Consider the following 12697-nt stretch of genomic DNA (forward strand, 5'->3'; position numbering starts at 1 on the left):
AGGACAGTCTTAATAGCACTCTAGACACTAGAAAACATAAAGCACTATCCAGCCTGGGGCTGCTCATCTCATCTTGCAACTCAGGATGCCTTTCCTCTCTTTAAGAAGAAGTCAGGAGATAACTTCTGAGTAAGAAAAATGGAAGGGCAGACCAGCTCCCAAGGGCAAGTTGCCTGCACGAACATTTTGGGTAACCCAAACAAACTTCATTCTCCTCAGACTGGACATACAACCCGGCCCTACCAGCCAGGGGTTCTGAGTGAGACCTGTGGTGCGCATGTGTGTTACCTGGAGGAAGTTCTGGCTGGAGATGATGAGAGTCAGCTGGGCACTGAGGTCTTCTGCTTGAGCCTGGCTCCCTCTCACCCCCTGTACCAGCTGGGGAATGTGATCGGCCACTGCCTGAAGGAAGCAAGGAGACAGGAACTGAGCACAGACAGCACATTTGTAGCAGGCTTTCAGGTCCCATCACTACTGCTGTCATTGCCGATACACATGCCCAGTGCATGATGGTACAAGCCTGTAACAACCCCAGCTATGTGGGAGGCAGAAGAAGGAGAAATGCTGTCTGAAGTTGTCTCCAGCAAAAGTGCAAGACCCCCCCATCCAAAAAAACAGATGAAAACACAACAGAACTGGGGAAGAGTGCCCATTTAGTCCTGGGTACTGATAAAAAAAAAAGAGAGAGAAAGGAAAAAAAAAAAAAAAGATCAAGGTGCCTAGTGCATCCTGGCCTGCTGGCACATTTTTTTTTCCTCCACAAAAAAACCACTCGAGTAAGGGTTAAAAATAGTTCCATGGAAATGTCCCCCAACCCTTTTCTGGACTGCTGCTTACAGTAATTTGCTCCACTTGGCACTCTTCACCCAAACCTGATTAACGGTACACCTCTCACTTCCTGGCAGTGACACTCAGACACACAGCACTTTCAGTATCATTGCAGAAGAGGGTCAGAAGGCTCACTGTGTACCATGTCCCTGGATACAGTAAGCCATGTTCTCTCTGAGAAGGGGAAAGACCAATTTTCCACCCCTTACTAGTAGCTGAATTGAGGCCCAAACAGCAAAGAACACCCTACAGCAAGAGTTCTTACTCTCACAGGACCTTTTCCTCCCACAAGGCGTCAAGCACGAGAGGCCCAGGAACCTGTCGGGGCCAGGACAAGAGGGAGCAGTGGGGATGGGGTGGGGAGAGAGGCCACGGAGGAATGTCTTCCAAGAAAATGGATCTCTTCCTTCCAGAGTATATCCAGTCCTCCACATGTAAGCAGGACCATAGAGTTCTGGGTGATTCCCTGCTCGAAAGCGGTATGGTGACACTCTTCCTGTGTGAGTCATCGGAGGAGATTCGAAGGGGCAGTAGTAGCTAGCTCTCCTTACCCAGGCACAATCACATGTCTGACATAGGCACAGTTGCTACACCTATACTTTCAGGAGTCTCAAGCCAGACATCCTGCCATAGAGGGCAAGGGCTCTTAAAATTTGTATCTGGCACCCTGCAAAGATATCTTGGAATAGTCAAACTCCCTGGGCTCAACGCGATTATGGGAAGCTGCTTCAATGAAACTTGGATGCCTGGGTCTCAGGATATGGACAAATAGACAATAACAGTAAATCACAAAGCACAAGGTCACAGGGACAATATGAAATAAAATCCTTAAGGTAGAGTTAGTTCTGAGAAAGCAGGAAATCAACCTGCTACAACCAAAAGAGAGAGGAATACTGGGAAGTAAATGCTTCAGTACTATTTTAGAGCCTGCCAGGACTCCTCATTGGTGTTTTTTGTTTGTTTGTTTTTAAATTAAACCTCTTGGAAGGAATGAGGACAAAAGGAAGACAATGAAGGCAGGCTGTCCACTTAATAGACAAAACCCAGACCTGGAGCTGGAAGAAACTGGATTAGAGGCCCCTAAGACCTGTCTTAACTCAGTTACAGACACATGGCCTGCTAATGCTGTCAGCCATCTACAGATGACCAGGCCCTCTGCAACCTCACCTTGCAGCTCTGGACTAGCTGCTGCTGGGCTGCAGGGTTCTTGTTGGAAACAGCAGCATTCTGGGAGGCCGCGATGGTCTGGGTGGCTGCGGCTGCAGCCTGCTTGGCGGCAACCTAAAGGGGAGAGGAGACAGGTAAGTCCAGCCCGATACAGGCAAGTTCACATACATGCATGCAAGCCACAGGGCTGGGGGCTTGGATGTTCACTGAACATATTCCGTCTTTTTGTTTTTTTAGTTGGCCATGGGGCTTGAACTCAGGGCCTGGGCACTGACTGTCCCTGAGCTTGCTTCTTCAAGGCTAGTGCTCTACCACTTCGAGCCACAGCTCCACTTCCGGTTTTCTGGTGATTAATTAGAGATAAGAGTCTCTCGGGCTTTCCTTCCCAGACTGGCTTTGAATCATGATCCTCAGCCTCCTGAGTAGCTAGGATTGCAGGCGTGAGCCACTGGTGCCTAGCTAGATTCCAAGTTCTTCAAAAAACTGTGTGTGTGTGTGTGTGTGTGTGTGTGTGTGTGTGTGTGTGTGTGTGTGCATGTACCTATACCGGGGGCTTGAACTTAGGGCCTGGGTACTGTTCCTTAGATTTCCCACTCAAAGCTAGCTCTTTACCACTTGAGCTACAGCTGTACTTCTGGTTTATTTGCTGGTCAATTGGAGATGATCCTCTCATGGACTATCCTACCTCAGGTTAGCTTCAAATTGTGCTCCTCAGCTTTCAGCCTCCTGAGTAGTTAGGATTATAAGAGTAAGTCACCAGCACCCAGCTTCCACTTCCTAAAGACAGCGATGATTTGGTCTGGACTGGCCCTGGCTACCTTGCTTGGGTTTCTTTTACAATGCCTGCCCAGAGGCCTTGGTTCAGACATGCCAAGACTGTCCCCTTGGGGTACATAATTGGCTTCATTCTTTCTTCTTCTTCAAAGAGCATCGAGGTCAATTTTCTTCCAAGACACAGTAGACTGCACAAGGAAGTATTCCTTGCAGACAGGCAGTAAACCCAGCCTCCAGTTCCTCTTAGAGTTAAGAGTCCCTATGAATGTGCGCAAAAGCAAATATTTATTTACACAGTGTGTGCCTATTACTAGTTTCGACTCTTTGGTCAGAATAAATATTCTGAAAATAACAGAAGTAGTTGGTCTCATTCCCTTCCACATTCCTCAATCATGCTTCCTATCCCATCTTTCAAAGACTGCATTTTCTACAGGAGGCGTAGAAAAAAAGTCAGAGCTGCCAACACAGTAAATATCCTTTCTGAAAGTATGTACCCTAAAATGCAAAAGAATAAAAAGGAAAATAAATAAAGAAATAAAAATCCAAGTTTCTCCTTAAAAAAAAAAAAAGTTCATGCTCAATTTGGAAAGAACTTTAGCTTTTGTTTGAATGTTTTTGTGCTATCCTGCTTGAAACCAGGGCCTGGGCACGGTCCCTGAGTTTTTCGTGTAAAAGGCCAATGCTCTACCATTTGTCCACAGTTCCACTTCTGTCTCTTTGGGAGATTGTTGGAGATAAGCATCTCATAGACTTTGTTGCCCAGGCTGGCTCTGAACCAAGATTCTCAGGTCTCAGTTCCCCGAGGAGCTAGGATTATAGGCATGAGTCATGGGGGTGGCCCGGCAGGGTTTTAGCTTTTAGGGACCACAAACTGAAGCCATTTTTCAAAATGTGTAAATACTTCGAAAGTACCTAAGCCACCCATTGAGGATCTGGATCTGGATTTAGCTTTCTTTATATGGGCACCATATACATTGTTGATTCAATTACTTTCTTTAAAAAAAAAAAATTCAGGGCTGGGGATATAGCCTAGTGGCAAGAGTGCCTGCCTCGGATACACGAGGCCCTAGGTTCGATTTCCCAGCACCACATATACAGAAAACGGCCAGAAGCGGCGCTGTGGCTCAAGTGGCAGAGTGCTAGCCTTGAGCGGGAAGAAGCCAGGGATGGTGCTCAGGCCCTGAGTCCAAGGCCCAGGACTGGCCAAAAAAAAAAAAAAAAAAAAAAAAAAAAATTCAAATAACTCTTTGCAATCTAAAAGGAGAATGTGAAAAGCCAGTCCCCTGACCTCCAGCCGGTTGACAATTTTTTTCTTAATGGCGTTCTGGGCCGCAGCATTTGTTGCTACCCGAAGGCCTTCTGCGGCCTCTCTCAGCCTCTGCTGCTGGTCTTCATTCTCTGGGTTAGCGGCAGCCCCCTGCAAAGGTAAAAACGAAGATTTCAAATGGTCCAGAGGCAACACAACATGTCTCACTCACCGAATGCATGACTTTAATGTTTTTCCTAGTAACACAAGGTACTTGGATAGAAAAGCAATACTGAAAACAATATATGTTCATGGCAAAGTGTTCCCCTTAAGCCCAAAATACCCACCAGGGGCTGCTTCAGTCCTACATAGCTAAATGGTATCTAGCTCATGGGACTCATTAAACACCACACCATAGCCCCAGTCTCCTGTACAAATTACCCTGAGGCCAGATACCAAGGTCTTAAAAGGCATGAAGATGTCACATCTCATCCCATGAACATGTACAGCTTTTATATTTCTATGTGTCAGCTCAAAAGAAATTTAATGCCAGTAAAAAGAAATCTATTTTATTCTTGCCAAATTTGTACTTATTTTTTATTTTATTCTCTCTCTCTCTCTCTGTATGTGCACTATTTTCGGGAGCTTAAACTCAGGGCCTTATATTCTTACTTAGCTTTTTCACTCAAGGCTGGTGATCTGCCATTTGAGCTACACTTCCACTTCCTTGAGCTTACTTTTATTTATTTTTCTGTGCTACTCCTGGGGTTTGAATTCAGGGCCTGGGCACTGTCATTGAGCTTCTTTTGCACAAGGCTGGCACTCTACCACTTGAGCTACAGGTCTACTTCTGGCCTTTTCTGAGTTTATTGGCAATAAGAGTTTCATAGATTTTTGGGGCCCGAGTAGTATTTGACTTTTTTTTTGCCAGTCCTGGGGCTTGAACTCAGGGGCTGAGCACTGTCCCTGGCTCCTTTTTGCTCAAGGCTAGTACTCTACCACTTGAGCCACAGCACCACTTCTGGCCTTTTCTATATATGTGGTGCTGTGGAATCAAACTCAGGGTTTCATGTATGTGAGGCAAGCACTCTACCACTAGGCCACATTCCCAGACCTTTCATAGATTTTTCTTCCCCAGGCTGACTCCCAACTGTGATTGTCAGATCTTAGCTTCTTGAGTAGCTAGTATTCTAAGCATAAGCTACTGGCTCCTAGCACCTGAGTTTATTTTTACACATGATATTAAAAGGCCTGGAATTTCTGCTATTAGTATGGACAGCTGGATGATGGACAGCATCATTTATCTTGTACAGAAGGTTAGCTGTGTTTGGCAACCACTCTATATATGTAAAAATAACAAATTAAGAAGATTTAAAAAATAATTTCTAGCACAAAGAAATGACAAATGGTCCAGGGAAGTGGGGTATGACATCTTACTGCATGTTGTATACATGTATAACTATGTGCCAAATTAAAATTTTCACTTAAAAAGTCTAAACATGTTGGCATCAGTGGCTCATGCCTGTAATTCTAGCTATGCAGAAGGCTGAGATCTGAGTTTCACAGTTCAAAGCTAGCCCAGAAAGGAAAGTCTGTGAGATTCTTATATCCAATTAACCACCAAAAAGCTGGAAGTGGAGAGTGCTAGTCTTGAGTCAAAGAAGTTCAGGGACAGGGCCCAGGCCCTGAGTTCAAGCATAAGACTGGCACACACACACATACACAAATGGCTATCCAGATAAATCTCTCCTTTCCCACTCTCTCTCGGGGCAGTAATGATGCACTAGTCTTCAGGGCATTGTGGAAATGTTTACAGGTACATGTAAATGTGAGGTCTCCAGGGAAGGTGCAAGAGCTAGGACAGAAAGAATACTAGGGATGGTTTTGGGGGAGGGGCCATGGGGAAATGTGTTCCAAAAAGATGGTAAGAAAATGCTATTAAAGGCCACGTGTAGGAATTGCTTTCCTGGAGATTCTGAGTTGGAGGGTAGAGCAGAGCAGACTTGGCACCTCTCTCCTTCTCTGCTTCCCATCTCTAAAGACTCAATCCTTCATAAGGGTAAGAAAGGTTCAGCATGTGTCACAATATACTTTAGACGAATCCACAAGTTTTGCTGCTATAAATCTATTCCATTGGAGCCAGGGAGATAGGATAAAATGTGGAGATGTATCATGAATCTTATAGTCATAGAGATTCTTTAGAAAATGTTATTTCAGGGACCAAAAAGTAGAAGGTGATTTTTCTTTTCTTTTCAATCCTTATCTGTATTTTCTATTAACTGCAGAAGACACATGTACAGAGACACACAGAGAAATATGGGATGATCCATTCAAAAGAGTCCTCACTAGAGGTAGGTTAGCACATTCCTTGGAGATCATAGATACCAAGTCTCAACAATGATTTGAAGCAGGATCTTTGAGGTGGAAATGAGACAGTGCATTTTCGGGGGGAGTCTGACAGAGACTCTTAGTTAAGAATCACTGGCTTAAAGCCAGGCATCCATAACTTATGTCTATAATCCTAGCTACTCAGGAGGCTGAGATCTGAGGATTGCGGTTCAAAGTTAGCCCAAGTAGAGCTAACTATCTCCAATTAGCCACCAAAAAAGTCAACGTGGACCTATGGTTCAGGTGGTAGACTAGCCTTGAGCCAAAATAGCTCAGGCACAGTGCCCAGACCCTGAGTTCAAGCCCCAATACCAGTACACACACACACACAGATATTTAGAAACACCAAGCTATATAGAACAGCTGCTAAAATGTACAATATTTACTCTTTTCCCCTCCTGCCAGTACTGGGTTTGCAATATGAACTCAGGGCCTTGCACTTGCTTGCTTGGGCTGGCACCCTACCACTTGAGCCATGCCCTCATTTTTTGCTGGTGATTTTGGAGGTGGACTATTGCTGACTTTCTGCCTGGGCTGGTTTTAAACCCAGATCTTTCAGATTTGACCCTCCTGAGCAGCTAGGATTACAGGCATGAGACCCTCACACCCAGCTGTCCAAATACAACTCTAGCTCAAAGCTTTATACAAGATGAGCATCCTTACTCCCCAAACCTGAAATCCAAAATGTTCCCATGGTCTGAAACTCTTTGAGAGCCAAGATGCTGCTCAGAAGTTGAACCTCAGATTTCTGGATGAGGGATGCTCAACCAGCAAAGTCTATGCAAATATTCCCAATTCCAAAAAGCACTGAGATCTGAAACACTTCCGGTCACATGTGTTTCGGGAATAAAAAAAGATCATTGACCTATTTAATATTGAAAATTGCTGCTAGAATGTGAGGTTAGGAGTTGAGAAATCAAGTGGAGGGTAAGGTCACACTGAGGCTGGAGAAAAACTCACAGGTGCTTCACTGTCTGCTGCTGAGTGAACGCCTCTGCCTCCCTCCTCCCTCTACATGTCCAACAACCTACTTTGCTACCTGTCATGGGTTACCAAGTTACCAAGCCATACAAGTTTGAGCAAAAAGATGCATACTCTCTCTGATCATTCTCCACTTTGATGTCACCTTCCAAATCCTTACACTGAGTCGTGTTCACTCGGAAACCCAGTGCAATACCTTTGCAGCTTCTACCATGCGAGCAGTGGAGTCCGCCAGGAGCTTCGCTGCTGCCAGGAGCTTCTTGGAATTCTCCATGTCGATTTCTGCTTCTGCATCTGACCGCATGGCATTGACAAGATCAGAAGTAGCCTGGGCTAGGACCCGGGCCTGGCGCACCATTTCACCTGGAGGAGGAGACAGAGAATGTAGGCTCTTTGTCTGCCTTCCAAAGTGGACACTCCATCTTGCCCCTTGTCCCTTTGCCCGTCTGGCAAGGATAGAAAGAAGAGAACCTCTATGTCCTACTTCTTAAAAATATACTTCTTTCTTGTGTGTTTCTGTGTGTGTGTGTGTGTGTGTGTTTTACTGGTCCTGGGGCTTGAACTCAGGGCCTGGGCCCTGTCTCTGAACTACTTTTGCTCAAGGCTAGCACTCTACCACTTAAGCCACAGCTCTACTCCTGGCTTTCTGGTATTTAATTGGAGATGAGTCTCACAGACTGGGAATATGGCCTAGTGGTAAAGTGTTTGCCTCGTATACATGAGCCCTGGGTTCGAGTCCTCAGCACCACATATATAGAAAAAGCTGGAAGTGGTGCTGTGGCTCAAGTGGTAGAGTACTAGCCTTGAGCAAAAAGAAGCCAGGGACAGTGCTCAGGCCCTGAGTTCAAGCCCCAGGACTGGCAAAAAACAAAAAAAGAGTCTCACAGGCTTTTCTACCTTGGCTGGCTTTGAACTGTGATCCTCATATCTCAGCCTCCAGAGCAGAGCAATGCATTTCTAAGTGAATCACATTCAGAGCTAAAAATTCCCTGTGCTACTTGGACTCTACTTCCCAAGTACATTTAAGTCCAACCTCTGTCTATGAGAAACAGACATGATGATACAAGTAGCCAGAGAAGAATCTCCTAAAGAGAAGGCAAGGAGCAAATTACAGGGGTTTACTTTTAGTAAGTACTTATTTAGGAAACAGTTTATCTCACTTTTTAGCACAAAAGCCCCTATAATAAACTCTTTGAGCGATGCGCATAGGGTAAATTTAGCTTAAATTTTTGGATTTGCATGCTATCATCCAACAAATGAGTAATACCACACCATCTACTCTGTGCCATGAGTTCTCTTTGAGAAGAATATGGACTCCAGGTTCAGCCTAAGGTGCAAAGGATGTGCTTGGTGCATTCTTCCTCATATCTCCCTCTCAGTGCTAATAAAAACCCAGTTGACCTTGTTCATGTCTAATGTGGCTATAGATGGAGTGAGTCAGGACTCCTGTATCTTTTTCTAAGCCTCAGTGGGATACTTGGGCTGAGGCTGATGAGAACTTGCCCACACCAGTCACCCCGGTGACCTTTGCCTTTCCTCATCACCATGTGGGAACCTCTAGACCCATCTCTCCCCAGAGCCAGGTGCCTCACCTGCATCGCCCATGGAGCTGAAGATGCTTTCAGTGACACACATGATGGTGTCAGTGGCCTGGTCGTAGCGGCCGATGGGCTCCCCTCTGCTGGCGAACTGGCGCACATGCTGCAGGAGATCATGCAGGGCCTGGCTGACCACACTGGCGGCCGCGCTGACCTGCTTCAGGAGCTCACTGTCCCCGGTGGCCGCCTGGCAGGCGCGAACACAGTTCTCCACCGATCGGTCCACCAGCTTGCCCGCCTCGATCAGCTGCTCCTGGCACACAGGGGAGCTGATGGTTGGGCTCACAACCTGAGCAAGATAGAAACAAGGCTTGGCTGATGGTGGTGATGTCTGTTCCCCAGTACCCCCTTGGTCTCCCTTAAGTCCCACTGTGTGCTGGGCCTTGGTTTCTTAGAGTGTCAAGAACACAACTAAACCACTGCTGTGCTCCTTACATTACACTGATATCTTTATGAGTTTAGATGTCCTGATAATTTACAACCACAGAGAATTTTCTGAGAGCTCCTTTCTCTTAGGATCTCTGCAGTGAGTCTTGTGGGCAAACTATCTAAAAGACTTGCATTTGTTTAAGCATCTGGCCCACTGCTATAAGGTACTTAAAGAACCAGGGGATCATGTGAACTTCCTGAGGATCCCAGCAGGATGGTTACGGGAGACTGCCAAGGTCACCAATCAATGTTGCATATCTTCTCATGGACAGGAAATAGGAGGTTGGAAGTAGGAAGTCACAGGTCTACACAGCATCAAGCTCAGAAATGGAAACAACCCTATGTTTTGAGAAGAAGACAGGAGTGGTAGAGTGGAAAGGGAACCTGGGGCCAGGCAGAGCTGAGTTATCACCCCAGTTCTGACACTTACTACTTATGTGATCATCAGCTCCTTGCTAACATCTGACAGTCTCAGGTTGCTTGTCAGCAAATGAACGAAGGATAATGGGGTGGGTTCTTGCTTGCCGGGCTGCTGGAATTGCTGACAGGGTGATGTATGACACAGAGCGAGCCTATCCTAGAATAATTCACACCCTTGCTTGGGCACTGCAGTGTGGGAAGCACTCCCCAAGTAGCTGTGGATTCTTTTTTGAGCCTATTTATAATGCTGTACCACACAATGCGAAGACTTATTCTATGCTATGCACTGCAATGCACGGAGATGTCTCGAGGAGTGAGAGTGATTTGTATATAGAAATGAGTAAGAGCTGGGCACGGGTGGCTCACATCAGTATTGCTAGCTACTCAGGAGGCTTGGATCTCAAGATTGTGGTTCAAAGCTAGCCAGGGCAGAAAAGTCTGTGGGATTCTTATCTTCCAATTAACCCACAAAATGCTCAACTACAGGCACTTCCAGTGGTGAAGTGCCAGCCATGAGCAAGGGGGTGAGAGGCAATTGAGTTTAAGCCCTGAAATCAGGATGCACACATACACATACATATACATATACACACACACACACACACACAAACACACTCCACCACCACATACATACCAAGAACTTGGGTAAAAATCAAATGATAAAATCAGAAGTTTATGCTCCAATCCTATCATGTCACCTGAAAGAAGATACTCTAAAACTCTTTGAACAAACTCTGCCCCTCAAGGAAGGACTGCTGGCTCACCTTGGCACACGCCACGAGCTGGGACGTGGAAAGGGCACACTGAGTGGCAGCTGCGATCACCCTGTTCTGCAGGACGGTGTCTTCGGCCACTTGGGCGACATTCTTTGCCTTTAACACCAACATGGCGGCAGCATTGGCAACAGCTTTGGCCAAACTCATTAAAACATCCTAAGAAAAAGGGAATCGAAGGCCAATTCATTTTTCTAATCATATTTCACAGCCTAAAAATATTATTTAGCATCTACCTAGACAGTTTATTAAAATTCCATTCCATCTTTTCCCTCAGTATTTTAGATTCTTTTGTTTATTTTATTTTTATTTTTATTTTTTTTGGCCAGTCCTGGGGCTTGGACTCAGGGCCTGAGCACTGTCCCTGGCTTCTTTCTGCTCAAGGCTAGCACTCTGCCACTTGAGCCACAGCGCCACTTCTGGCTGTTTTCTGTATATGTGGTGCTGCGGAATTGAACCCAGGGCCTCATGTATACGAGGCAAGCACTCTTGCCACTAGGCCATATTCCCAGCCCCTCTTTTGTTTATTTTTTGACAAGTCAACTTATCCTTAAAAGCAATAGGGGAGCCAGGTGCAGGGAGCTCACACCTGTAGTCCTACCTACTAAGGAGGCTGAGATCTGAGGACTGCTGTTCAAAGCCAGCCTGGGCAGGAAAGTCTGTGAGGCTCTTATCTCCAATGAGCTACTAAAAAAAAAAAAAAAATCCAGAAACGGTGCTGTGGCTCAACAAAAAAAGCTCAGGGACAGAGCCCAAACCCAGAGTACAGGCCTCAGGTCTGGCTAAAAAAAAAAAAAAAAAAAAAAAAAAAAAAAAAAAAAAAAAGGAACAGGGGACAGAAGCTTGCATCCTAGTAACAGTTTCTTCCTACATCCATTAAAATGCATAGGTTTAAATCTAAAACAGGTTCATGTGAGGGAAGGATATTTACTTTAGCCACCGATGCACACTGATATCCTTAGCCACACTGAGTCGTGAGCACATCTCTCTAGGTGATTGATGCAGTGAGTCAGGAGATACTGAAGATATATTCAGATACCATGCACACCATGTGCCAGAGGCAGGCTATAATTCACAGCCACCAAATCATGCCCCAGTATAAGCTGAAGATTTATTTATCTTTTGGGTTTCTAGTTTGCACTAGGATCCAAGTTATCATCCAAAAGTCGACTACATCTCTGCCTCCAGGGGGCAGTGTTGGACACTCACTGGCAAATAATAGCTGGCATCATACATTGGAGAGCCAAGAAATGTCCTGAGCATAAGTTTATTTTCAGCATTGGTATCCTTCTGGATAGGGATTAAACTCTTATGGAAAGTGGAAAGAGAAGCCATACAAATAAAATCTAGTGGCAAGATGCTCTGCAACTCAATAAATCTGATGCTCTCTGTGGGACCTGGCCGGCTAGATTGCCACTTCTCTGCTCGACCTGAAGAATAACTGTGGATACATTTCATTCACTTCTTTGCTTTTAATGTTGGAAGTAACTCATCTGATTGAGCAATAACTTTCCAAACATATGAGCTGTTGTTATTTTGAGCAAACATGTCAAGGCTCACCGCCCCCCCCCCCCCCCCCACCAATCTCCTCAAGGAAATGTAGTCAGAAGTCTTTATTCATCAGATAACATAAAGCGCTTTTGATTTGAAATGTAAAGGGCACCCACAGAGTCTTTACAATGAGATATTTGATGAAAAACTATGTTTGGAAGAGGGTTCAGGCTAGACAATTTTATATAGAGTTAAGAGACTGTGTAAGGCAGGATACTGTGAAACTCATGTGGATAGACCAACAAAGCGGGTTGTAAAATGGACACAAACCAGGTGGTCTTAAAGGGACAGTTTCATCTCGTCTGCGATGGCCCCTGGGTATTCAAGGGAAATGCCTGTGAGTCTGAATGTTGAGGAGCTGGCTGCTGCTTATTTGTCACACCACTTTTAGGAGCTGCTCCCAGTGTAGCCAGCTTATAGTTCTTGGACATCAATCTCAAAGTTCAATGTAAACAGCTTGAGTGTCAAAAATTACTAAAAAGCTTTTAAAACATCACTTCCTAGAGCAGGTCAGATTATCCCTTCTCTTGGTATGAATCCAT

The 12697-nt window shown here is 45.3% G+C and overlaps 1 protein-coding gene across 1 annotated transcript in view; it reads right to left on the reverse strand.

Moving 5' to 3' along the window:
• Tln2 (talin 2) overlaps positions 1-12697 on the reverse strand; it is a 321645-nt gene that overhangs the window by 89672 nt on the left and 219276 nt on the right. The window contains exons 20-25 of the mRNA XM_048332637.1: positions 10596-10763; positions 8977-9271; positions 7581-7747; positions 4058-4186; positions 1996-2109; positions 289-402 (exon numbers count right to left, since the gene is read on the reverse strand). Of these exons, the coding sequence (XP_048188594.1) occupies positions 289-402; positions 1996-2109; positions 4058-4186; positions 7581-7747; positions 8977-9271; positions 10596-10763 (987 nt within the window). The remainder of the gene's footprint in view (positions 1-288; positions 403-1995; positions 2110-4057; positions 4187-7580; positions 7748-8976; positions 9272-10595; positions 10764-12697) is intronic.

The sequence above is a fragment of the Perognathus longimembris genome, chromosome 23 (assembly GCF_023159225.1).
Source record: "Perognathus longimembris pacificus isolate PPM17 chromosome 23, ASM2315922v1, whole genome shotgun sequence".
Lineage (NCBI taxonomy): Eukaryota > Metazoa > Chordata > Mammalia > Rodentia > Heteromyidae > Perognathus > Perognathus longimembris.